Source organism: Trichomonas vaginalis, chromosome V (assembly GCF_026262505.1).
Source record: "Trichomonas vaginalis G3 chromosome V, whole genome shotgun sequence".
In the NCBI taxonomy this organism is placed as follows: domain Eukaryota; phylum Parabasalia; order Trichomonadida; family Trichomonadidae; genus Trichomonas; species Trichomonas vaginalis.
In genome coordinates, this window is record NC_067207.1 from 34,550,512 (window position 1) to 34,576,684 (window position 26,173).

General features: G+C 32.8%; 10 protein-coding genes across 10 annotated transcripts, besides 2 other annotated features; 6 read left to right on the forward strand and 4 right to left on the reverse strand.

Annotated features, from left to right (window-relative positions):
* Positions 1–320: part of a mobile genetic element that runs on past the window's edge.
* A 388-nt stretch (positions 321–708) lies between these two features.
* TVAGG3_0456430 (uncharacterized protein) lies at positions 709–1,526 on the forward strand (the record flags this gene model as incomplete). Its single annotated transcript, XM_001311648.2, has 1 exon — positions 738–1,136. One exon carries the CDS (start codon positions 738–740, stop codon positions 1,134–1,136), a length of 399 nt encoding a protein of 132 aa, XP_001311649.1.
* A 78-nt stretch (positions 1,527–1,604) lies between these two features.
* Positions 1,605–3,998, reverse strand: TVAGG3_0456440 (protein phosphatase 2C family; the record flags this gene model as incomplete). The annotated part of the gene is made up of 1 exon (XM_001311647.1): positions 1,605–3,998. One exon carries the CDS (start codon positions 3,996–3,998, stop codon positions 1,605–1,607), a length of 2,394 nt encoding a protein of 797 aa, XP_001311648.1.
* Positions 3,999–4,361: 363 nt separating this feature from the next.
* Positions 4,362–5,003, reverse strand: TVAGG3_0456450 (RNA polymerase II transcription regulator recruiting protein; the record flags this gene model as incomplete). The annotated part of the gene is made up of 1 exon (XM_001311646.1): positions 4,362–5,003. The coding sequence occupies one exon, from the start codon at positions 5,001–5,003 to the stop codon at positions 4,362–4,364; it is 642 nt and encodes a 213-aa protein (XP_001311647.1).
* Positions 5,004–6,059: 1,056 nt separating this feature from the next.
* Positions 6,060–6,446: a mobile genetic element.
* A 2,532-nt stretch (positions 6,447–8,978) lies between these two features.
* Positions 8,979–14,450, forward strand: TVAGG3_0456470 (uncharacterized protein; the record flags this gene model as incomplete). The annotated part of the gene is made up of 1 exon (XM_001311645.2): positions 8,979–14,450. One exon carries the CDS (start codon positions 8,979–8,981, stop codon positions 14,448–14,450), a length of 5,472 nt encoding a protein of 1,823 aa, XP_001311646.2.
* A 241-nt stretch (positions 14,451–14,691) lies between these two features.
* Positions 14,692–14,964, forward strand: TVAGG3_0456480 (uncharacterized protein; the record flags this gene model as incomplete). The annotated part of the gene is made up of 1 exon (XM_051234854.1): positions 14,692–14,964. One exon carries the CDS (start codon positions 14,692–14,694, stop codon positions 14,962–14,964), a length of 273 nt encoding a protein of 90 aa, XP_051104584.1.
* Positions 14,965–15,063: 99 nt separating this feature from the next.
* TVAGG3_0456490 (uncharacterized protein) lies at positions 15,064–15,756 on the reverse strand (the record flags this gene model as incomplete). Its single annotated transcript, XM_001311644.1, has 1 exon — positions 15,106–15,756. The coding sequence occupies one exon, from the start codon at positions 15,754–15,756 to the stop codon at positions 15,106–15,108; it is 651 nt and encodes a 216-aa protein (XP_001311645.1).
* A 123-nt stretch (positions 15,757–15,879) lies between these two features.
* Positions 15,880–16,842, forward strand: TVAGG3_0456500 (NAD+ binding; the record flags this gene model as incomplete). The annotated part of the gene is made up of 1 exon (XM_001311643.1): positions 15,880–16,842. One exon carries the CDS (start codon positions 15,880–15,882, stop codon positions 16,840–16,842), a length of 963 nt encoding a protein of 320 aa, XP_001311644.1.
* Positions 16,843–16,951: 109 nt separating this feature from the next.
* On the forward strand, positions 16,952–18,103 carry TVAGG3_0456510 (protein serine/threonine kinase protein; the record flags this gene model as incomplete). Its single annotated transcript, XM_001311642.1, has 1 exon — positions 16,952–18,103. The coding sequence occupies one exon, from the start codon at positions 16,952–16,954 to the stop codon at positions 18,101–18,103; it is 1,152 nt and encodes a 383-aa protein (XP_001311643.1).
* A 76-nt stretch (positions 18,104–18,179) lies between these two features.
* Positions 18,180–21,142, reverse strand: TVAGG3_0456520 (A-type inclusion protein-related family; the record flags this gene model as incomplete). The annotated part of the gene is made up of 1 exon (XM_001311641.2): positions 18,180–21,131. The coding sequence occupies one exon, from the start codon at positions 21,129–21,131 to the stop codon at positions 18,180–18,182; it is 2,952 nt and encodes a 983-aa protein (XP_001311642.1).
* A 358-nt stretch (positions 21,143–21,500) lies between these two features.
* On the forward strand, positions 21,501–26,042 carry TVAGG3_0456530 (A-type inclusion protein-related family; the record flags this gene model as incomplete). The annotated part of the gene is made up of 1 exon (XM_001311640.1): positions 21,501–26,042. The coding sequence occupies one exon, from the start codon at positions 21,501–21,503 to the stop codon at positions 26,040–26,042; it is 4,542 nt and encodes a 1,513-aa protein (XP_001311641.1).
* Positions 26,043–26,173: the final 131 nt, after the last annotated feature.

Below are 26,173 nucleotides of genomic sequence, written 5' to 3' on the forward strand. Positions count from 1 at the left end.
AGCAAGCCTATCAATACCCTTTTACGATTATTGCTACTTTTTCGAAATAAAATAAATTTATTATCAAAAACCTTTTTTTTCTTAGTAAAAATAAACGAAATTTTTTACCTTATGAACTTTTGATGGAAATATGCAAATTTAAAATAATAAAGAAAGCCGCGAGCGAATCGAGCGGCTTAGGTCTAAGATTTTGATTCAAATCTTTGCTTATATTCCTTAAATTCTTTATGAAACTCGCAACAGTTCCATAAAAAATTTTAAATTCTAAACTGTCGAAATTACCGATCGGTAATCACACCCTTCATGGGTGTGTCACTTTTAGCTAAAATTCAAATTTTGAATTCAACTTTTGAATTTCACTTTACCAGATTCAAGTTGATTTAAATGTACATATTTAATCAATAGCCATTTTCAAATTTACCTATATAAATTGAATTTGAGAAAAATACCATGAAAATATTGAAATATAACTATAATTGTGCACTATTTATATCTTAAAATCAAGTATTCAAAATATCTTTTGATAATTCTTTTCAATTTTGAGAAGTTTATAAAATGAACGTTTGAATTTAACCTGAAAAAGGTTTTTGATCTACTAACTTTATAATATTGATATATGACTCATTTCCGACATACATAATTTGATGAGCATTATTATCCATTTTGCGGTTTGTCTGAAAAATTTCTGAAAAAAGAAGTTTGATTGGGCAGAGACATATCAGTTCATTTTCTTCCAGATGCTGAAGAACTCCGGCTACGAACAATTACTCTGCAGCAATGGCAACCAGTTCAAGTTGTCTGTTACTGCAGTCAACACAAATGGCTGCGCAAACCAAGGCACACTCAAGCTCTGCGTTGGCTCACAAAAGAACTTCACAAAGAATGCTCAGGAATTCAAGGTTGGAGCAAAGCCACAGAGCACAGAGTATAACTTCCAGTACCAGAACCCACACCGCTCATCAATTGTTATCGCTCTTTACAACAGAAAGAGTTTCTGGTCCGATAACAAGCAAATCGGCAAGGCAGAAATTACACTCGATAACTTCGACATCAATTCTTCTTGCACACGCGAAGTCCAGCTCGGAGAAAATGGCCCAAAGGTCATTCTTCAAGCCACAAGAAATGAGAACTTTTAAGTAGGAATTTTTCAATTCCTTCATGTATGAATAGAGGATAACTAAACTTTACTATTACCAATCTTCAAATTGTTTTTCCCAAAATCAAAGTTAAAAACAAAAATGATGATGAATTCTATCAATGCTGCCATCAATTCCCTTTGAACAACCTTCGCATTTTCCAGCATTACAGTAGTATCGGCAGATATTCAATACATTTCGTTGTTTCTATGATTGGATACAAAAATATATCCAATGTCAGAAGAAATTAATTCTATTCCAAACGATTTCGTATTACAATTGGTTTAGTATCAGACTACTTAATACAATCCATGCATAATTTGTTTAAATTATCAAATTACCCAATATGAAATTTTTCATTTTCTTTTAACTTTCTGAATAAATCCTTACAATAATAATTTCATTAATTGTATGTCTTCTAAATTTTTCATAGAAGTCTTTTAAAAGTTCTCTAATAATTTATATTTATTATAAACAATCAACAACAATAACAGATATATTATCCGTAGAGCCTCTTTGGAATGCTCTATCACGTAATTTATAAGCTGTCGTAACAGCTGATTGATTTTCATTGCAAATTTTCAAACAATCTTCATTTGAAACGACGTCATAAAGTCCATCGCACCCGATTACAATTCGGCTGACAATGTCCTTATCTATTTCCGTAAACTCAATAACCGACTCAATTCCGAGAACTGCGAAATCTCCGATTGCTCTTGCAACGGCGAGTCTTCCTTGTACTCTTCCCTTGGAAACGAACGATCCTTTCTCTCTGATTCTTTCGACTTCTGGTCTATATGTAGGTTTGTGGTCGTTTGAGAGCTGTCTTTGTGTTCCATCCTTGAGAATGGCAACGCATCTTGAATCTCCTATGTTTGCCACTTCAATTTTATCCTGGCCAACTCTCACTAAGCACATTGTTGAACCACCTAGGACTTTCTTCTCTTTCAGCTCCCCAACGACTGAATCAACAGCCTGTGTTATTAATTCTCTAAATTCAGAGCCATTTTGTAAACTTTGTAAACGTTCATGAATTCTTTGAGCGGAAAGGGACGAAACAATGTGTCCTCCGTGACCGTCAAAGATAGCATAAATGCCAATATTGCTATCTACGATCAGGGCGTCTTCCATTGTTCCTCTTTGGCCTTGCATATCAGCGTAGCCAACTTTACCCGTCATTGCTATTTTATTTACCGGGAAGTCGTTCGACATTATCAATTCCGTCTCATTTGATATGTCAATTTCTCTAAGTTTTGTATTGATTTGAGTGTTTAATATCAACTTTGCGCTTTTTATCCCAACAATATCAAGACAATCGAGTCTCTTAAATATTGTCAGATCTAAATCAAGGCAGAGGTTCTTGTTATGCGCAACTTTTATCGACATCAAATAATCATCGTCAACTTCGAATTCTTCAAGGTTATTATACGAGAAATCTGCGAACGAAGCGCTGATATCTGACACAGTCTTAATATTGTTATGGCTCATATCAATAATTTCTGTACTTTTCAGATTTGGCACTTCTTCGATTTCGTTTCTCGACGCATACAAAAGCACGAGCGTTTCGATATCCGGTATCTTCTTTATTCTATTTCCGCTTACATCCAGCGTTGTCAGCTGTGGCAGAGTTGGCAGCTCTGTTAATAAGTTGTCACTGATTCTGAAAATTGTCAGTGATGGCGGTAGCTCTGGCACCTCTCTGATTTTATTACCAGAAAGGTTGAGAGATAGGATTTTTGTATCTTGAAGCCCTTCGATTTTTTCGATTTCGTTCTCAGAGAGATCCAGAGTTTTAAGAGGCATCTTGAGCAGCTCTTTTGGGACTTCCTTGATGCAGTTGCATGGAAGACACAACTTCACTAAGACACTTGGCATTCTTGACAAGTCTATTTCTTTGATTCTGTTGAACCCCATCTCAAATGAGAATATTCGTATGTTGTGGAAGTCTGGAATTACTTCCAATCTGTTGTTTTTGAGAATGGTGTTGCCGCACTTGATTTCTTCGCAATTTTCGATCAAATTGTTCTGTAAATATATAAAATTGACTTCGTTCTTGAATGATTTGATGGAGGTAATGAGATTGAATGATAAGTTTATCTCTGTAGCATTCGAAATTTCGTAGAGAGAATCGTCAATTTTTGAAATTTTGTTATTTGATGCAATAAGAGTAGAAAGAGTTGGTGGAACAGGTGGGATCTCCTCCAGTTCATTGTCTGATATTGATAAGCGTTCAAGTTTTGGAGCAAATTTTTGCAAATTCGGGAGATGTTTTAATTTGTTCATTTCAACAAGTAAAATCTTAAGAAAAGGGAATTCTAAATCGGGTAATTCTGTTAAATTATTGCCAACTATATTTAAGGTAGTTAATATTTCTCCAATTAAGTTAAATACGCTTATTTTGTTGAAAAATAGATCAGCTGTGATTAAGTTTGGCATTCTTCCAGCAAATAATGTTAATAAATTGTTAGCTAATCCTAAAAATTGAAGGTCATTAAATTCAAAATCCCATTTTGTCAATTTATTCGATGATAATACTAGTAGTTTGAGTGGTAATTGGGTAAATGATGGTGGGAATTCTGTTAGTCCATTGTTCTCGAGAGATAATTGTTCTAATTGAACGTACGTGTCGATGGCTGCTATCATGGATGGATTTAAATCTCCAAGTGAATTATTTGATAGATTTAAAGCTGTTAGTGATCGCAAATCATGCGGTAAATATTGTATTTTGTTTCCAGCAAAATCAATGACTTTAATAGGTGACATTGGAAGCAAACTTTTAGGAAGATATTGAAGCCCCTGACCTCTAGCACTGATTTTCTTATCGGTTGCTGTTGCCCATTCAGCAGAGGCTTCTATACCCATTATGTCTTTTTGAAAATTTTCAAAATTTTCGGCAAAAAATCAATTTTAAGAATCAAATTATCAAAAAGTTTTGATGTTTTCATGAAATCAAAAAAAATTTGGAAAAAATAAAATCATATATATAATACTATTTTTAGTACCTATCATTGTTAACCTATTAAATTAGGTTTTAAGCGAATTTTTCAAAAATATATCATTGAATAAAAGGAAATAAATAGATTATATATATGCAATTATAATTGCAATCTTGAAAAATATATTTCTAGTTAAAGAAACAAAAACACAAGTGTTTTTATTTTAAAAAAATTCATGGTTAATTAAATAACAAACATGATGCATGATAAATAAGTAACCAAATACAAATTACTGATACTGAGAGTAATTAGAAAATGCAAATGGCTGAACACTTTCAGAACGGAATCTCTGTGCTGGAATGCACTTTATTGTATTCGGTTGGTATTGGCCGTAGCCAGATTCGAAAACCGAAATCGGTGGAAGGATCGGCTTTTGTGCAAAGGAAGAAGAAATGTCAATATGGGCAACTGGAGATGGTAAAGCAATTGGATTAACTGGGCAGGCAGACCGAGTTCTTATGCGCTCAGGATGTCCAGGAACAATAGAATTATTGGCTGAAGTTGTTGATTTATTGAATTGATGTTTGACATAAGTATACCAACGATTTTTGACATTGTTCTCACTTCTTCCATCGAAAAATTTAGAAATGGTAGTCCACTGAGGACCATGCTCGAGATATTTTTTCGCAAGAAGTTCATCTTCTTCAGAAGACCAAGGGCCGTTTTTGTTTGACGGTGCAAGGTAGTTTACCCATCTATCTCTGCATTGCCGAGCCGTTCTTCCTGGAAGCTTTTCTGCAACAGCAATCCAGGTCTGAAATGGCTCATTGAACATGATATTCATCAGCATAGCATCTTCCTGAGGGCTGAATAACTTACGGACTTTCTTCTGTCTTTGAACTTTAAGTGTGGGATGATTATTTACTAGCATTCACTTTGATTTGTGTAAATAAGTTATTTTTTTTAAGGGTGCGCACGAGAGGATCATGTAAACTTCAGAATTTAGAACCTTATTTTTAGGCATGATCTTGGCTACCTATTTAGGCTCGAAAAGCAAAAAATATCAAAAAATACAACTTGACTCCATTATGACCCTTTCATGGAGGTAGTTTTTATCCGCTAGTATTTTCCCTTTGAATCTCTTTACAATTCGAAATCAAATTCAAATCTCAGTAGAAGAAAGGAAGAATCGACTTACTACGGTTGTAATACGAATAAATACATATATTTAATTATTTTTATTTACATAATAATTGTTTGAAGCTCATATTCCATCAAATTTTTAAATAAAAACATTCAAATGTTGAAAATGTTCATATATTTTAATAGGGTTTTGGCACTTTATTGAGGAATTGTTGCATGCTAAGTAGTGTCAACGATAGAAATTGAGAGCCTATTAATCGTCGAGGAAGTACGATTATTTTTTGGGCGAAAAAGTATCTTAAAATATGATTATTAATATGTTTTTAAAATAAAAAATTTGCAAGTTAATTTGAGATTCTCATATAATTTTTTGAATGAAAAAAATAAATATAGTCTATATGAGTTTTTGAATAATCACACTTGAGATATATCTAAAAAATAATTAAAAATAGAGTTTGAGAAGACTTTTCAAGGTGTAATGAAAAGTGTGATATAGAAAATAATTATAGATATTTTAATTTTATATATTGTGCTAAGCATTATATTAAATTTTTTAGGAAAAACACTTTTCATAAGTATTCAATATTTGAAAATACGCTCCAAAAAAGAATAGATTCTTTTATATTCGCTTATATAAAAGGAGACTCTCTATCAGATGCGAATGCCTGAATTCAGCACCTCTGATAGAGAGTTTCCTCTTATATAAGCAAATCTTTTTCATTCGTTTTTGTTAATATAAAAACATCAAAATCTACCAATATGAGAAATTAAACCCTGCGAGGCACCAGTCTAGAACTGGCACTTCGCAGGGTTGAATTTCTCTTGACAAAATACAATAATCAAATGCTCCAAAGTTTTCAAATTTTTATTAGGAATAGGAGCCTACAAAGCACTGATTATATATCAGTGCCTGGTAGGCTCCTATTCCTTCTCTAAATGGGAGAAACTTTGTTTGAATAAGATAACATGCGAACAAAGTTTCTCCCATTTAGAGTGGGATTTGGAGGGTGGGAGGTACATAGATAGACTATGTATCTCTCACCCTCCAATTCCCTCGGGAAAGTTCGAAAACTTTGGTGCAATCAGCAACGATTGCACCAAAGTTTTTGCGTTTAATTGAAGGAATTGCTCTTTATGATATATACAGTTACAATGCATATATCATAAGGAGCAATTCCTTCCAGATATCTGGCAAACTTGCTCGCAATGGTTCACAATTGCGAACAAGTTTTGTCATTTGTCAAGAGAAATTCAACCCTGCGAAGTGCCAGTTCTAGACTGGTGCCTCGCAGGGTTTAATTTCTCATATTGGTAGATTTTGATGTTTTTATATTAACAAAACGAATGAAAAAGATGCTTATATAAGAGGAAACTCTCTATCAGAGGTGCTGAATTCAGGCATTCGCATCTGATAGAGAGTCTCCTTTTATATAAGCGAATATAAAAGAATCTATTCTTTTTTGGAGCGTATTTTCAAATATTGAATACTTATGAAAAGTGTTATTTTCTAAAAATCTCAGAATATATTTACAATAGTAAAATAAATAAGATATTTAAATTTATTTTTAAATGCTTTTTTTTATAAGAGATTCTCAAAAGTTATATCAAAAGTCTGTTTTTTCTAAAATCTAATATCATAATCTATTTCTCATTTTAAGTACATCTTAATTCATTTTATTTTCTATATTTTTTCAATATTTTTGAGGGAATTGTGTTGCTTCCCCGACGATAAATTTGAGAGGTTTACACATTGACACTACTTAGCATGCAACAGAATTACTACATACATAGTCGAACTGAACTTGATATTTTGAAATTTAAGTTATTTATCAAAATTAAAATTTAACTTGAAATTTATAATTATTAGTCATATTTTGCATAATTCTAAGTAGATTTTGTAAAAAATCAAGAAAGAAAAATTTTAACGTGCTTTATTTTTTCTTTTTTATAATAATACATATTATTATATAATTAACATATTCATAATGTTTCACCCTTTCAAAAATATAATCCTCCTCCTCTCAAATAAACGTACATACGGGTGGCCTCTTTTTTCAAAAAATTAAAATTTGAAATTTTGGGCTCAAATATTAGAGATTTTTTCAACCTTCAACGATATATGTTGTCTATATCAGACCTCCTTTCTTTTTGATACTTAACATTGTTCCTAAATCTTAGCCGTTAAGGCTGTTCTGAAAATGTTTTTTTTTTCGAAAAAATTCGAAAAATTTCTTAGAATTCAAAAATCCCTTAATTCCTGAGGATTTTGGAAAAAAGTTTTTACATGAACATGTGTATATTATATGAAGTATATTGATAAGGTAAAAATCAAATTTTATTGCATATTCATCGAGAAAATAAACTAACGAATCCCTCAAAATTGAGAGGGTAATCCTCCTCCTCTCAAATAAACATACATACCGGTGCACCCTTAAGAATAGGAATCAATTGTAATTAGCTTTTGAAAAGTTGAAAGAACAATAGAATTGAATACAAATTGAAATATATTCTACTATTTAGATTGACATACATGTAATTTCCAAAATATGTCTGTAAAAATATTTGGAAAGTAAAAAATATCAAAATAAAATAATAAGAATGGTAACACATATACCTAGATTTATGCTACAATAGATAATCAAATTATGAGATGTAAATTTGAATAGATGTGGATTTCAAAGAAATCGTAAGTAGCACGTTTGCAATCTCAAAATTGAAACACCTTTCAATAAATTTATTTATGTTAGTTATAATATATTTGTAAATGCTTGCATTATGTAAATAATTATACATATTAAATACAAAACATATTTTCAGAATAAAATAATCGGTTAAATATTAATGATTAAGTTGTTTCTAAATTACAAATAAGATGCATACAACAGAAATTATTGCCAAAGTTACATTTGAATGAGAAATAATCGTATTTCCATTATTAGCTTTAATATTAACCATGATAATAAATCATGATCAACGTTCCATATTTGAAAAATCAAATTGAGTTAATTTTTGAGATGGCGTCTCAAAATTAAAATTCTGTAAGATATTATCGTTCGGGTAATTTCAATGCTAATGAAATTTTTATCTCTATCTATTTAATACAATGTTACCTAATAATTCCTCTTAAAAGATCATACTTTTTTTTCACTATTGAAAATTTGACTGTTTTAAATCTGATACTATTGACTATTATCTTACAACACAACTAATTTTCCAAAAAGAAATTTTGATAACTTTAATTTGAAATAAATAAAATTTTTTCTTACTTATATGAAACATCATTCTTTTTTGTTTAACAAATCTTCTTCTTTACAATTTCACAGTTGTTTTCTGTTCAAAATATTTCTGTCATTTTAGTGGCGTGTGTAAATCTTTTTAATTTGTATTAAAGAAAACTTACTACAGAATATCTCTTTGTCATCTTATTTTTTTTTCTCTTATTCCCTCATATTTTTTGATTGTTTCTTTTATTGCTTGTGTGCAAATCTTAAAGTCACATTACTGTGAGCATATTAACAAGTTATCAAATAATGGTGTCACAAATATCAATTTTGATATATATTTTTGATTTTAGCTTATATAGATAAATTTCATGTGTTAACATAAAATCTAGCTAGTGGAATATATTTTCCTACTTTTAATTTCCATTATTATTATATAATATTTTTTTGAAGATAAAAATCTTTCAAAATTTGAACAAAATAAATCAATAACTGTATTTAGAGTTGTAATACATCCTATACTTTATTATTATTATAGAAAAATGAGGCGGAAGAAGACTATCACTATCCGCCGGATTGATCCATATCGCAATTCTACGGCTCAATCTTCTGAAACATCACGTTCTTTTCTATCAGAAAAATCGGAGCAAAATGAAAAAGCAAAACAAACTAAAAAACCGGAAATCAAATTTACACCACTCTCAGATGATGCAAAATGCATTGAAATGAGAGATGACATATGGAAAACAGGGAATTTTGATAAATACAGTGATGATAAAATTCGTACATTTTCATTTTATTTGCATCAGCAATTCAATATCTCATTAACAAACAAAGATTTTGCCCAGGCAGAGAACTACAGACAATTATTAGACCGAACTAACGAATATACAAAGACTAAAAAGACCCAAAAAGTTCCATTACTTCAACTCCAAGATAAAATTAGTAAAGAAGCTGATGAACTTGAACATCAATTTACACAAAGGCGTGAGGAATTCGATAATGAAACTAAAACACATCTTGAAGATCTAAAACAAAAGCATCAGAAAGAATTAGAAGAATTCGAAGAAAGTTGGAAGAAAGACAAACCAAAACAATATCGAAAACCAAGCTCAGCACTTCTTAATATGAAATACCAAGAAAGATCTATGGTTATAAGTGGAAATATTTCTCAATTACAACCACTTCAAAAAGTAATTCAAGTAACAACTGCTAGAGACCAAAACAATAAGATAGACAGTCTTATATCCGATTACCGCACTTCAAAGAAGCTCATGTTAGAGCGTCAGGCAAAAGAAATCGAAAATTACACTCAAAACAGGCAGCACAAGAAGGACTTAATCATGCAATTACAGAACAGAGATATGTCTCATAAGCAAAACGAACTTGCATGGGGCAAACAAAAGTTTACCAGTCGCAAGGAGAAGAAGTTGGCTCCAATTTACTCCTCAGTTCAACCAGAATACCAAACAGAACTGCTTTTACCAGAGATTGAACCACCAAAAGACACGTGGGAAGCATACACAAACGAAAGAAAGCAGAAACAGAGATACGACACTCGTCCGATCGAAGAAAGGCCTCCTTCGTCATTCTGGTCATCAATTCCGAAGGGACTTGCTGAGAGTGCACGTGAGGCAATGGAACAGAAGAAGAAAGACGAAGCATTCATGAGAAAACCAGATGTTGCTAAAAGACCGAAAACTTCTGCTGAAGTTTCCCCTCCTTTTTCTTCAAAACCACCTCAAAAGATTCAACAAAATCTCGCTCCTACCAGATTATCATTGCGAAGAAGCTCCGAATCATCGAATCAATCTTCACAAGTTTCATCTTCTCGATCTGAGAAACTTCCTCATATTTCTTCATCACGTAAAGAGAAAGAAGAAATCTCTTCATCACGTAAAGAGAAAGAAGAAATCTCATCATCACGTAAAGAGAAAGAAGAAATTTCATCATCACGTAAAGAGAAAGAAGAAATCTCATCATCACGTAAAGAGAAAGAAGAAATCTCTTCATCACGTAAAGAGAAAGAAGAAATTTCATCATCACGTAAAGAGAAAGAAGAAATCTCATCATCACGTAAAGAGAAAGAAGAAATCTCTTCATCACGTAAAGAGAAAGAAGAAATCTCTTCATCACGTAAAGAGAAAGAAGAAATCTCTTCATCACGTAAAGAGAAAGAAAATACACAGTTAGGACTTTCGAATATAATTAAAGGGAAATTGTCGACATTTGATGTGGAGGAGAAGCCGAAAGAGAGGGAATTCGAGGTCAAGAAGAGTTCAGAAGAAGAAAACAAAAACAATGAAATTCCATCAGAAATCATCACTGAGAGTTACAACGAAACAAATGACGATTTTGAATCAGAGAAACCAAAGGAAGAAGTTTCCAAATCAGAAAATGATTTCGAATCAGAGAAACACATTGACTCTGCTCAAAAAGAAAGCGAGAAAGAGCAAGCTAAACAAAGCGAAGAAACATCTAATCTGGAATCAGAATTTGAATCAGAGAAACACAAAGAATCATCTAAAGAAGAAACTGAATCTGATAATGATAAATTATCAGATAAAAAACAAGAAAAAGATAAAGAAACAGATGATGACTTTGAAGAAGAAGGAAAGAAAGATCAAATAACTCAATCAGAAGAGGAAAAATTGAATGAAATAATTTCATCAGAAGGCGACAAAGAAAAAGATTTTCATTTTATTGAAGAAAAGAAACCAAACAACGAAATACAAGATGACTTCGAAGAGGCAACAGAAGAAAAATACAGTGAAAGGGAAGAATTAATGAAACCAACAGAGCCGGATTTCCAGCAAGAAGAGAAACAAAAAGAAGAAGTAAATGAAGAAAAGCAAATTGATCGGAAAGAAAATGATTTTCTTGAAGAAACGAAAGAAGAACAAATACATGAAGTTAAAGTTTCTGATGACATCAAAGATGATTTCAAGGAAGAGCAAAAAGAAATTGAACATGAATCAAACAATGCAGAAGAATCTACAAACAAATCCAAAGAAGTAGTATCAGAGACAGAAGAAGAATCTAAAGTTCAAACTAAAGAAAGAGAAAATCCATCTGAAGAAGAAACCAAAGAAGAACCATTTGAAGACGAATACAAAGAAGAAACTAAAGACGAAAATACAGAAGAAATTAAAGAAGAACCATTTGAAGACGAAACGAAAGAAGAAAATAAAGACAAAAACAAAGAAGAAACGAAAGAAGAAGAACCATTTGAAGACGAAACGAAAGAAGAAGAACCATTTGAAGACGAAAACAAAGAAGAAACGAAAGAAGAAACGAAAGAAGAAAATAAAGACGAAAACAAAGAAGAAACAAAAGAAGAAGAACCATTTGAAGACGAAACGAAAGAAGAAAATAAAGACGAAAACAAAGAAGAAACGAAAGAAGAAACTAAAGACAAATCCAAAGAAGAAACGAAAGAAGAAACTAAAGACGAAACAAAAGAAGAAGAACCATTTGACGGCGAAACGAAAGAAGAAAATAAAGACGAAAACAAAGAAGAAAATAAAGACGAAAACAAAGAAGAAACAAAAGAAGAAAACAAAGAAGAAACAAAAGAAGAAGAACCATTTGAAGACGAAACGAAAGAAGAAACTAAAGACGAAACAAAAGAAGAAACTAAAGACGAAACAAAAGAAGAAGAACCATTTGAAGACGAATCCAAAGAAGAAACAAAAGAAGAAAATAAAGACGAAAACAAAGAAGAAACAAAAGAAGAAACGAAAGAAGAAACGAAAGAAGAAGAACCATTTGAAGACGAAAACAAAGAAGAAACAAAAGAAGAAACGAAAGAAGATGAACCATTTGAAGACGAAACGAAAGAAGAAAATAAAGAAGAAGAACCATTTGAAGACGAAAACAAAGAAGAAACAAAAGAAGACAATAAAGACGACTACGAAGAAGAAACAAAGCATGAAAACAATGTTCAAGAACAAGAAGATGAACCAACAAATAAAGCAAATCCAATAGCATCAGTGGATGAAGAGTTTGAAGAAGTTTTCAAAGATGAAGATAGAGAATTTGAAAAACACTCTCAAGAAGAATTAAATAGAGAAGTCAAAGAAGAAAGAGAATTTATCCCTCAAAAAGATGAAACTAAAGATCAAGAATCCAATCACGAAGATTTCGAAGAAGAAATTAAAGAAGAACAAAAAATTGATGAAGATACAATCAAAGAAGAAGAAGAACAAAAAACAGAAAAAGTTCAAAATGATTTTGATGAAGAAATAAAAGAAGAAGATATTAAAGAAAAGCATGAGGAAGTAACTAAAGATAAAGTAGAAATGAATGAAGAACAAAATGATGAAGAGAAACAACAACAGGAAGTCGAATCTACGATAGAAGAAGATATTACAGAACAAAATGTAGAACCAAAGAAAGAAGAACAAACAATTCAAGATTTCGAAGAAGAAGTTCAAAATTATGATGACAAAAGAGAAGAACAAAGCGAAAAAGTTCATGAAGAAAGAGAAATCGTTTTGAATATTGAACAACCACAAGAAGAAGAAAAGAAGGAAGAACTTCATGAAGAAGAAGAAAAGAAAGAAGAACTTCATGAAGAAGAAGAAAAGAAAGAAGAACTTCATGAAGAAGAAAAGAAAGAAGAACTTCATGAAGAAGAAAAGAAAGAAGAACAATTACATGAAGAAGAAGAAGAAACGAAAGAAGAACTTCATGAAGAAGAAGAAGAAAAGATAGAAAAACTTCATGAAGAAGAAAAGAAAGAAGAACTTCATGAAGAAGAAAAGAAAGAAGAACAATTACATGAAGAAGAAGAAGAAAAGAAAGAAGAACAATTACATGAAGAAGAAGAAAAGAAAGAAGAACTTCATGAAGAAGAAAAGAAAGAAGAACTTCATGAAGAAGAAAAGAAAGAAGAACTTCATGAAGAAGAAGAAGAAGAAAAGAAAGAAGAACTTCATGAAGAAGAAGAAGAAGAAAAGAAAGAAGAACTTCATGAAGAAGAAGAAAAGAAAGAAGAAGAAGAAGAAAAGATAGAAAAACTTCATGAAGAAGAAGAAGAAGAAAAGAAAGAAGAACTTCATGAAGAAGAAGAAGAAGAAAAGAAAGAAGAACTTCATGAAGAAGAAGAAAAGAAAGAAGAAGAAGAAGAAAAGATAGAAAAACTTCATGAAGAAGAAGAAAAGAAGAAAGAACAAACAAATGAAGAAATCAATTACAATCCTGCAATTAAAGAAGTAGAGGGACCAGAGTCAGAAGAAGAAAATAAATATCGTAAAGATGAAGAAGATTTCGAAGATGAGAAGAATGAAGAAAGTGATTATAAAAAACAAAAAGAAGAATCAGAATCAGTTGCAAAAGAATTGGAAGAAACATCAACTGAAAATAGAAACAATAATCAGGAAGAAACAAATCAACCTAAATTAGAAAATAGTTCTTTAAATATTACAGAAGTCAAAGAAGAAACAGAAGAAAAAGTCAATATCACAGATGACTTCGAAACAGAGAATCAAAATGAAGACCGAGAAACTGATGCTGAAACTGAAAAAGCAATTCATCAAGAAAATGAACAAATAAGAGAAAAAGATTTCCATGATGAAAAACAAATCGAAAATGAAGAGGAGAAACAAGAAATATTGAAGGAACCAATTGAAGAGAGAAATTTTCAACAAGAAAATGATTTCAAAGATAATGAAGAAGAAGAAAAGAAAGAAGAAGAAGAAAAGATAGAAAAACTTCATGAAAAAGAAGAAAAGATAGAAAAACTTCATGAAGAAGAAGAAAAGAAAGAAGAACTTCATGAAGAAGAAGAAAAGAAAGAAGAACAATTACATGAAGAAGAAGAAAAGAAAGAAGAACTTCATGAAGAAGAAAAGAAGGAAGAACTTCATGAAGAAGAAAAGAAGGAAGAACTTCATGAAGAAGAAAAGAAAGAAGAACAATTACATGAAGAAGAAAAGAAAGAAGAACAATTACATGAAGAAGAAAAGAAAGAAGAACAATTACATGAAGAAGAAAGAAGAACAATTACATGAAGAAGAAAAGAAAGAAGAACAATTACATGAAGAAGAAAAGAAAGAAGAACAATTACATGAAGAAGAAAAGAAAGAAGAACTTCATGAAGAAGAAGAAAAGAAAGAAGAACAATTACATGAAGAAGAAGAAGAAAAGAAAGAAGAACAATTACATGAAGAAGAAGAAAAGAAAGAAGAACTTCATGAAGAAGAAAAGAAAGAAGAACAACCACATGAAGAAGTGGTAGTAGTAGAAGAAAAGATGGAACAACCACAAGAAGAGGAAGAAGATAATGAAGCCGACGGAATTCATTCTCTAAGTGATTTCGATGAAGAAATCAGTACCGAAGAAAAAGTTGAAATAAAGGTTCAAGAAAAAGAAGAAAATAATGATTTCGATGCAGAAGAAGAAAAAATTTTAGAAGAAAAATTAGAGAAGGAAATAATTGAAGAAGAAAACAACGAAACTGAAGATGATAGACCAAAGAAAAGCGAAGAAGAAGAGGATGATTTCGAAAATGATTTCAAAAATTAAGAAGAAATTTGAAATCTAATTCAACAATCATCGCTTTAAATATCAAATAGTTTCATCTATCAATTTATGATCAATCACAAAAAAATTTAAGTAATTTAACTTGTTTATAATTTTTTATGTATAAAATGTGTTTTTTATTTGCTAATTTGAATTATGCTGCTTTCCGATATGTCCAATTATGCTGATATCTTCATCTTCTGCTTCGAATTCAAAAACACCATCTTCAGTTCCATCTGTATTGCCAATTATCTCTATCTTATTTAAAGCGATGCATGGCGGATCTCCTGGGCAGGCTTCTGTCTGAATTAGCCTAACATACTTTGCAGGGTAAGATTCGCTAAATTTGTAAGTCTTCTGGTTGCATTTCCTCATCTCTTTGTCTTTTTCAACTTTAGAAACCGTTTTCCATGTTGTATTATCGGTTGAAATTTGGAAATTCCAGCTGTACATGCAGCACTCGCAGCAGTAATATCCCTCTTCATAACAGCAGCAATCCCGATCACAGCATCCTGCCTTAATGTAATAGCCTTGAACATTCATCATTTTATTTTTAACACCAAGGACAATATAGGGGAATTCTTCTTTTTTACGTCCGCAATTTGAACACCAGTCATATTTCTTGTCAATTTGATCGAAAGCATACTCCGGCTTAGTTTTTTGATAAGATCCATTGATATATTGCGCAGCTGAGCCGCTAACATAGTATTCAACTAAGTTTCTTTGGTACGCTGATTTTAATATTGAATTTGAATCTGTAAGCAGGTTTTCGCAAACGAGAAAAATTGAAATCATTTTGAAAAAAAAATTGTGTCATGTTTTTAAATTTGAATACTATTGGATAATTAAATTATATGTTTTTATGGATATTTGAATTTTTTTTAAATTTATTTGTGAAAAAAGAAATTTTATTGAAAAATGGACGATATTGCTTTAGAATATCGATATCAGCGGCCAAAATGCGTGAAAGGCCTTTCAAGTTTAGATCTTGATGGCATAGTATCGTTCATTAATGAAGGAAATGCTAAAAAAATTCTGATTTTTTCAGGAGCTGGAACTTCTGTCGCATCTGGAATTCCAGACTTTAGATCTCCCAAAATAGGACTATATAGTCAGTTGAAAAAGTACAATTTACCCCGTCCAGAATCAATTTTTACCAGGGATTATTTTAAATATCATCCTGAGCCATTCTTTTCACTCATAAAATTCTTTCTTCCAGGTAAATACAAGCCTTCTCCAGCACATTTTCTTGCAAAATTATTTGAAAATCATGGGATTTTACTTAGACATTATTCACAGAACATTGACGGCCTTGATAAAGCCGCAGGACTTTCGGAAGAGCATCTTGTTGAGTGGCATGGAACACTTTCCAAAGCAACATGCCGTAAGTGTTCCAAGAAATACACATTAGATGATATAAAACCTAAAATTTTAGCAGAAGCAGTTCCCCGTTGTTCATGTGGCGGGGTTATACAGCCAGACGTGATGCTCTATGGTGATTACAATGATGACGACTTATACACTCACCTCGATAAGGATGTCGAGCAAGCAGACCTTCTCTTTGTTCTCGGAACATCTCTGAAAGTTGAACCCTTTCCTTCAATGATCGAAAATGTATCCTATTCAATTCCTAGAGTTTTGATAAATGCGGATCCTGTTTGCACATATGATGAAAAACTAGATATAAAGGATGGACTTGTAACTGAAGTCGGAAAGGAAAAGAAATTTAATTTATTTAAGTTTGGCCACTTCTTTAATACAAGAGATATATTCATTCCTGGTGATATACAAGAGAATGTTATCAAACTAATAGAAAAACTTGGTTGGAAAAATGAATTTGATGAAATTTACAACAAAACTTTAAATAAATATCAAGATTAACTTCATAAATGTATTGTAAAAAAATAACACTATCACAAGGAAAATTATGTTTTTATGGAACGATAATTTTTCATTCAAATTTGATGTATTTCAAGTTCATTTTTAATCAATGGAGAAATTCAAACTCGTCAAAGAGATTGGAAGAGGTGGCTATGGAAGAGCGCTACTTGTCCGCTCACAAGTTAATGGGGAGTTAAAAGTCATCAAGGAGATAAATTGGTCATTATCCTCTAAAGAAGAGAAAGAAGCTGCATTATCTGAGCTCAAAATCCTAAAAACAGTCAATTGTGATAACATTATCAAGGTATGTAGTGCAGCAGAAACAAAGGGAAAGCTACTCATCTTAATGGAATATGCCGATGACGGAGATTTGGAGAAAAAGATTCAATCGTCAAACGGCCGTTTATTTTGTGAAGAAGTGATTATTGATTTCTTTACTCAGACATGCCTTGCAGTTAAATACCTACATGATAGGAAGTTGATACACAGGGATATTAAACCAGCAAACATTTTCTTGTGCAGTGGCGGAATTGTCAAACTTGGAGATTTCGGCTTGGCAAGGACCCTGGATACGACGATGGATCATGCAGTTACACAGGTTGGAACAGCTCTTTATGCCGCTCCCGAGGTTCTCAAAGGCCTACCATATTCATTTTCAGCAGACTGTTGGGGATTGGGCTGCGTTTTGTATCATTTGATGGCACAAAGACCTCCTTTCCTCGGGGAAACTGTTGCAAAGGTTGCAAAAAATGTAATTTCTCAAAAGGTAAAAATACCATCAAGGTATTCAGATGAGCTAAGAGAAATCTGCCAAGGTCTACTTGAGAAGGATCCAAAGAACAGACTGACTGTTAGTGACGTCTTAAACCGACCAATTTTGAGATTGAAAGCAGCTCAATTAATTGGGGCGAAAGAGGCTGAAATTGAACTTGGACACACCGTATTTCATGGATTACCTGCTGGCCAAACTCCACAAGATTTCATAAGAAAACTCGATGAAGTAAGGAAAAATCAAGAAGATCTCAATTGTGAGAATGTTGATATGCGCTTCACATTTATGGGTAGACCAATTGGAGTTGATGAATCTCTTCCACCAGAGAAGAAAGCTGAATTTGTTAGAAAATTTGCATCTTCATTGGTCGGAAAAAAGAGACTTTCTGAGCTTGAAGATATGCTTGATGATTCAAATAGAGAAGAACTTCAAACTCATGAAGAATATCTGATGCAACTTTTGGCAGAATTGAAAGAATATCTTGAATAAACAATTAATTTTTTTTAAATAATTAAAAATAAAACAAAAACAACAATAATTAAATAACAAATTATAATTACAAAAGTTATTCAGACTTGAGGAATCTATTTTCATTTGCCAATCTTCTGATTCTTCTTACAAAGACCAAAGAAACAATCATTGGTCTAACACTGTCTGCATCAACTGCAGGAGATTCCAAACAAGAAATTTGAACTTTCTTCAAAATCTTCTTTTCTTCTCTAAGTAAATCTCTCTTCATTACTTCTGTTCGCTTTGAAATGTTGGCGAATAGAATGTCGTCAAGGGACTCTCTGATCTCTTTATCAGAAACACGAGGGACAGATCCAGCCACAATTTGCATGTATGCAGCTCTGGCCCACGAATTCCAGTCGAAAAGGGAAGATAATTTCGACTTCATTTCGTTTAGAAGACCTTGTTTGGACTTCATTTCTTCCTGCAATTTACTGTTTTCTGTTTTCATATCGTTGATTTCTCCATTCAACTCAGAAATCTTTTGTTCTAATCCTGAGAAAATGTCCGAAATTTTCTGGTCTTTTTCCAATCTTAGTTTCCTTCTCAAGAGGTTTACGTCTTTCATCGAGCTGATACTGGCTTCAACAGTTAAGAGCTTCTTGTTCAGTTCAGAAACCAATTCTTCAAGTGAAACATCTTCATTTTCTATTTTCACTTCAAAGATTTCTTCCAAAATTTGCTTCAAATGCTTCTTTGGAGCTTCGATTGAAGACTTGATGTCTGCAATTTGCTTGTTGCATTCATTTTCAAGAGATGATTTAATTGACAACTCTCTGGCTTGCGATGATGCCTTTTGAAGGTTTTCTGCTTCGTTCATTTGTGAAATTTTTAGTTTCAGGCTTCTTTCAGAAATTCTCAGTTTCGTGTTTTGCTCGACTAAAACGTTCTTCTGCTCAGTGAGCTTGGCGAGGGTCTTCTCTGTGAGCTCGCTCTTGGCTTTCTCAATCTCATAGTTATTCTGCAAAGTCGATAATGACTTTCGTAACTCGTTTAACTTCTGATAATTTTCATCTTTCAGTTTCTGTGATTCCTTCTCATGGCTGTCATTGAGAGATTTGATCTTTTCTTTAAGCAGATCTTTAGTCTCTTTGAGTTTTTGGAGCTCTTTTGTTTGGGTTGCGATAAATTCATTTTGACTTTCAAGATTTTGCCTGAAATCATCTGATTTTTGCTCTAGTTTGACATTTTCATCCTTTAATTGCTCGTTTTCTCCATGAATCTGTTCGATTGTCTGCTGGAGCTGATTGACTTCGCTCTGCAATTTCTTCATTTTTTTCACTGCGGCTTTCAATCCTTTGGCTCCATCGCTCTTTATCTTGTCAAGCTGCTGCATGAGACATTCATTGGCCTTTTTGAGTGCTTCTTCGGCCTCGGTTTCTTGTTTTTGCTGGTTGTCGTTCTTAATTTCTGAAATCTTCTTCTCGAACTCTTGATAAACTTTTTTGTTCGCCTTGAGTGCTACTTCTTTCTCGTTCTGTAGCGTTTCCAGCTGCTTTACAAGTTCCTTATTTTGGTTATTTAATTGAATCGTGTTTTCTTTTTCTTTTGTAAGGGATTCTACCAAAGACTTAACATCTTTCATATCTTTTGGTATTGATTCATTGATTTCTGATATCATTTTCTCTTTATCTTGGAGATTAACTCTAAGATTGTAGTTTTCAGCGTTAAGTCTGGCCAATTCTTGGTTATGTAGTTTTAGACCTTCTGCTGATTGAACCGTATCCTTCATCTCTTGGTTCTTCGCAACAAGATAATTATTGACTTCGCAAACTCCATTAAATAAGACAAATAGTTCCCTTAGTGGCGCATCTTCAAGCTCTTCTTTCGATGCTGTGCTCAGGAATTCTTTGAATCTACTTTCTGCTTCTGCAAATGTCTTTGGTTCAAAAATTGATTCTGATTTGGACAATTCTTGACCGTTCATTGAGAACATCTGCTCATCAATGAACTTCGAAATCCTCTGAACGAATGAAAATATCTTAGTTTTTTGGGAATCATCGAGAGTTAATGGATCTTTTGAAGTTGAATCGTTTCCTGCAATGAAACACATTGCATCTTCAAGCCTACTGAGTATCGTAAGATACTTTTCATCTGTAACCCTTGGAATTTGCTTAACAACTTTAACTTCTTTTTCTTCTTTTTTAGAATTGACGAGAGCTTCGAAAGCTGAAGTAATAAAATCATGAGGTGTAGTATTGTTATCACAAACAAGTGAATCTCTTACTTCGTCAGGTAACATTTGGTCAATTTCGTGAGCTAGGGTAGGCAGAACTTGAGATGTAGTAGAGATTTGCTCACTTGCACTCTTTTTGTATTGTTCAAGGGATATATTAGCTTGCTTGATGGTAGATATTTGAGTTTCATATTCAGCAACTAATTTATTGAAATTATTAACTGAATTAACTAACCTATCACGCTGCTGTAACAAACTTGTGATTTCAACACTTTGATTTGCAATAAGTTCTTCTAATAACTGGAAGTTATCTGAAAATTGAGAAGACTGAGGACCATTTGATGTGGCCTCTAACATATTCTTCATACATTCAAGCTGAGATTCAATTCTTGCTATTTTAAGTTGATCAGAGTCTGATTTTTCTTGTGTAGTTTTAATTTGTTCTTTTAATTGTTTATTTTCGGCATCAAGTTCACTATTTTTCTTTTCAATTTCCTCTTTGTATGCTTTAACTCTTTTGAGCTTTCTCTTGAGCAGTGCGATTTCGTTTTCTTGTGAAATGTCGTGATTTGCAAGTCTTCCTTGCATTTCCTGACAGTCTTTCAGAGTAACGTCGAGTTGTTTCTTAATATTATAGAATTCGTTTACAAAGCTTTGAATAATTTTATCGGCATCTTGGATAGTTGAAATTTGAGCACTAAATCTCTTTGAAAGTAAATCGTATAAATTCTCTAATTCAGCTCTACAAACAGCATCAAATGAATACGAGTAGTCTTCAGCAGCTGAAACGGATCTCGCACCACTGGAAGTACTTCGAGATTGATCCTCCATTTGATTCTCTTATTTTTTAAACGTTCTCCTCATAATAATAAACTGTCACCTTACACTTTACTTTATTTCTATCTAAATACATCGAATATCGTATATACTTTATATTTGTATCAATAAAATACTTTTTCCCTTATAATTTATGCTAGAAATCAAGCCATTTTCTAAATTTTATTAGAGAAATATCATATGTTTTAAATTTATAATACATTTACCATACTTTTGGTTAATTGCTTTTGAGAATTTCAATAATCTGATTTCAATTCAATGATTATCTTAAAAATGATAAAACAAATCAATACATTTTGATACAAAATTATTAATGTTCTCGTTTCTTTAGCTAAATTTCAATACATTTTTTCAAAACAAAAGATGGAGGAGAACTCTGCTCCTTCTTCTCCAGCTTTGGATCCAGCAAAATTAAAGGCGCTTGCCAAGAAACTTCGTGATAGAAATCTTGTGCTCGAAGGAGAACTGCAAAAAATGCAACAGGAAAAGGAAGCCAAAGATATGAAGCTTCAAGCATTCGAAAATATGGTAAGTGAAATAACAAACGAAAAAGAAGTACTTCAGCGTCAATTGGCCACTTTAAATGAGCATTTGCAGAAAAAGAATAGTCAAATATCAGAAGCAAAGACATACATTAAAAGATTGGCAATAGAAAACGAAAAACTAAAGCGTAATAATGAAATGGAAGAGTTGATTCTTGCTTTTGATGAAGATCGCAAAAAATATGAACGCGAAATAGAAGTTTTACGCAAAAGAGCAGATGGAGATGGAATAGTAGATGAATTATTGCAAAACATTACTAAATTGGAGAAAGAAAATGAAGAAAAAGACCAAATCATTCAACAATACAAAGGAGGAAGTCTATTTTCTGGATTGAAATCATTCATACAACAGTCATCAGATGATGATCCTACAGCAAAATTTAAATCAGAGATTGCAAATCTTAAAAAGGAATTATATTTGCTAAAACGAAACAAATCTACCGACTCCCCACAAGAGGAAGAATTACAACAACCACCTACACCACAGGAGCAGCCAAAAGAGCCACAGCGAGAAGAAAATCCGAAACCAAGTGAAAATTCAAAAGGATTCTTCTCGTCCTTGAAACTTCCAAAGGCAGAAGACCCAGAAAAGAACGCTCATTTGCCAAAAATGCTGCTCGGAGGTAATGCAAGCAATCTGAAACCAGAATCAACAACTCGCCTGACAGATGAGCTCTTCCCAGACTTTTCAACTGCAGGGAAATCACCAGAACAACCAAAATTCGGCGATTTCTCCACTGCTTCGGAAAAAGAAAACATTTCTCCGAAATTTGATGACTTTTCTGCAGCTACCGAAGAAACAATGCTCATAAGTCCGATGCAAGATAAGAATAACTCAGATCTGATGCAGTTTACCCCTCAAAAAAGTAAAGATGAAAACGAAATTTTCTTTTTGTCACCTGAACCTTTAAAGAACGACAGCAGTGAGAAAATACACGCATTGGAATCAGAAATTCAAAAGCTCAAGCAAGATAACAAGTCCCTGGAAGAAGCTCTCTCTTTGGTAAATTCTACAAAAAGTGACATAAAAGAATTAGAGAATGTCATTGAGCAATTACAAGGAGAGATCGCTGAGAAAGATCAGAAGATCAAAGAACTAAGCAGTTCTAAGGAAAATGACGAGATTTTACAGGAATTGGAAGTGCAAATTCAGGAAAAAGAAAATATTTCGAAATCTCTTCAGAAAAAGGCTGAAGAAATCGAGATGAAAGAGAAAGAGAACAAGGAGCTAGAACAGGTCATCGATTCCCTGAAGACAGAAATAGATTCCTTAACAAAAGAAAATGAAAAATTAAACAAAGCCTGCGAAAGAGCCTCAGATGCGGCAACAAACTTATCAAAGGAAAGAGACATGATTGTTGATGAGATGAACAAAGATATCAATGAAAAAGAGGAAGAAATTCAAAATAATTTGTCAAAAATTAAAGAATTGGAGCAGAAAATCAAAGATATAGAGACAGATAAAGATTTAACCCAAAACAACAAATCAGAAGAGATAATTAATGAACTACAAAACAAAATCCAAAATAATTTGTCAAAAATTAGAAAACTGGAGCAGAAAATCAAAGAATTAGAAGAAGCAAACGCACAACTATCAAACAACAAATCAGAAGAGATAATTAATGAACTTCAAAACGAAATACAAAATAATTTGTCAAAAATTAGAGAACTGGAGCAGAAAATCAAGGAATTAGAGAGCACACAACTATCAAACAACAAATCAGATGAAACAATCAATCAGCTGGAAGTAGAAATCGCCAAAAACAAGGAAACAATCGAGAAAATTAATAAAGAAAACAATTATTTACACAAAAAGGTCGAAGAAACAGAAAAACAGATCAATTTGCTAGAAACAGACAAGAATAAGCTACAGAACATGGTGAATGAACTGGAAACATCAAAATCAGATTTAGAAGCCAAAATTTCGGAAAATTCAAATGAAGATAAGCAACAAATTGAAAAATTAGAGGAATCAATTAAAGAAATCAAATCAGAAAGCGAGAGACAGCTCTCAGAGTTAAGAAACAAGCTGAATGAAGTTGAATTTGAGAAGAATCAAATTGCAAGTTCTTTATCTGTTGAAAAAGAAACAGTCAAAAATCTGGAGGAGCAGCTATCAACTGCACAGAGCGAAGAATTGGAAAATGCCAACAAAGAACTGAATGAAAAGATCAAGCAGATTTCAGACGACTTCAGCAACAAATCGTCTGAATTTGAGAAAGAGAAGTCTGACCTCCAAAAAATTTTGGAAAAATTCAAAAAAGAAAATTCAGAACTACACTCAAAGCTCGATTTCTCCGAAGATTCGATCGAAAAAATCAAATCCCAGTCAGAACTAAAACTAACCCAGTCCGAGAAAGACAATTCCGAGCTGAGGAAGAAGCTGTCACAGCTGCAGAGAGAAATGAATGATTCCCTGTCAAAACTAAATTCAGAAAAATCTGATTTGGAGAGGAAACTCGAAGAAATCAGCGCAGACCTCTCCCAGAAGGAAGGAATGCTGAAAAAGGCAATGGACAGCCTCAAAAAGATGAAATCCAAGCTTGACAAACTCGAAGAAGAGAAGTCATCGCTGGAAAACCAGATGAAAGTGGACTCGGAGAAGGCAGAAACAGACAGAAAATCCGAAATCGCCAAAATCAATGAAGATTTCGAAATAAAATTTGATAAACTCAAAAAACAGCTGGAAGAGGCAAACAACTCACTCGAGAAGAAAGAGAATGAGCTAGAGGAAGCAAAGAAAGCTCTTTTGCGCAATGATACAGAGCAAAAGGCGGAATTTGCAAAGTTATCTAAAATGTCAGAAATTGCACACGAAGAGAACGCGAGAATTGCCAAAGAGAAGGCGCTTCTGACCAAAGAAAACGAGTCTCTAAAGAAGGAAAACGAAAAGCAAAAAGAAGATTATTCAAATTTGAGAGAAAAATATTCCGAATTAGAGAAAGAAGTGAAAGATCTGGCATCAGAAATAGACACTCTGAAGAAAGAGAAGCAGAATATTGAGACAAAACTAGAAAATGAATTGAAAAAATCTAATGAAATGTCACAGATGCTTCAAATCGCAGATTCGCAGAAAGAACAGAGCGCAAATATGCAGAGACAGATAGATGCCCTAAAAGAAAGCCTCAACTCCACTGAAAAACAGAATTCAGAATTGATTTCTTCAGTTTCGGCTCTTTCTGAAGAAAACAGCAAACTAAAGAACACAATTGAGGCAGCAAAGAAGAAAGTCAATGCAGAAATAAAGAAAAATTCCGATTTCCAGTCAAAAATAGAAGAATTACAAAATTCAATAGAAAATCTTAATTCAGAGAAGATTTCGCAGGCTGAAAAAGCAGAATCTTCCATCAAATCACTCCAAAACGAAATCTCATCTCTCAAACTAAAGATTTCCGAAGATGATGAAAAATTATCATCGTTTGAATCGTCTTTGTCGCAGGTTACGGCAGAAAAGGAAGAAATACAGAAGAGTCTTAATGAAGAAATAGCAAAGATGGCGGAAATTTCTTCAGAAAAAGAGAAAATTTCGGTTCAATTACAGAACATTCAGAAAGAGAACGAACAGAAGTCACAAGAAGCCATCAAATCATCAGAACTAACCAAGAGAATCGAAGAACTCGAATCCTCCCTTAGAAAAGAAATCATGGAAAATAATAATTTGAGACAAGTTCATAATGATGTATCGAATGCGGAGGATAACAAGCACTTACAAGATGAGAACGAAAAGCTGAGGAAAGAGATTGAAGAATCGAAAGAAAATTTCGAAATTGCGAAGAAACAGTTTATTGAAGAAGAATCAGCGAAAATCGAGCAAAACATAAAGAGGAAATTTGAAGCATCAAAGAACAGCCTATCAAAGAAGGTTGAATCCCTCGAAGAAGAGAATAGAAACCTTCAAAAGAGTATATCGGATTCAGAAAAAGTGACACGAAACCTTTCTGCAAAAGTTTCAGAATTTGATCAAATTAATCGCCAAAATAGCGAACTGAAGCAACAACTCTCTCATTTTACTAAGCGCCATAACGATCTAATCGCAGAAAGAGAGATTACTCAAGAAGAATGTCTCAGATCCCAGCATCAGGCCGAAATTCTGACGAAGAAGGTCAGCGAACTCGAGGCCAAGCTCGAAAAACTCCAGTCTGAAGCGGATCCAAGCTCCAACTCTCGAAATTCAACAAAATCGATCGATCCAAATTATTTGAAGACCATTTTAATACAGTTTTTCTCACAAGATGAAAACACAAAGGACTCTTTGATTCCTGTAATCTTAAAAGTGGCAGGCTGCGACGATTTTGAAGTTCAATCGGCTGTCAAAAATTGGTCGCAACGAAAATCAAAGCTGCCATTTAGGTTGTTCGGATAGTTTTATGCTATTTATGCATTTACATATTTATTTTTGAAATGTTTATTCCCAGCTTTTCTCTCAAAAGTTGGCATTTCAAAGTTCTGAATTTTTCATAACTTTTCAGAATAAGTTTTTTTTTTAAGATTTCA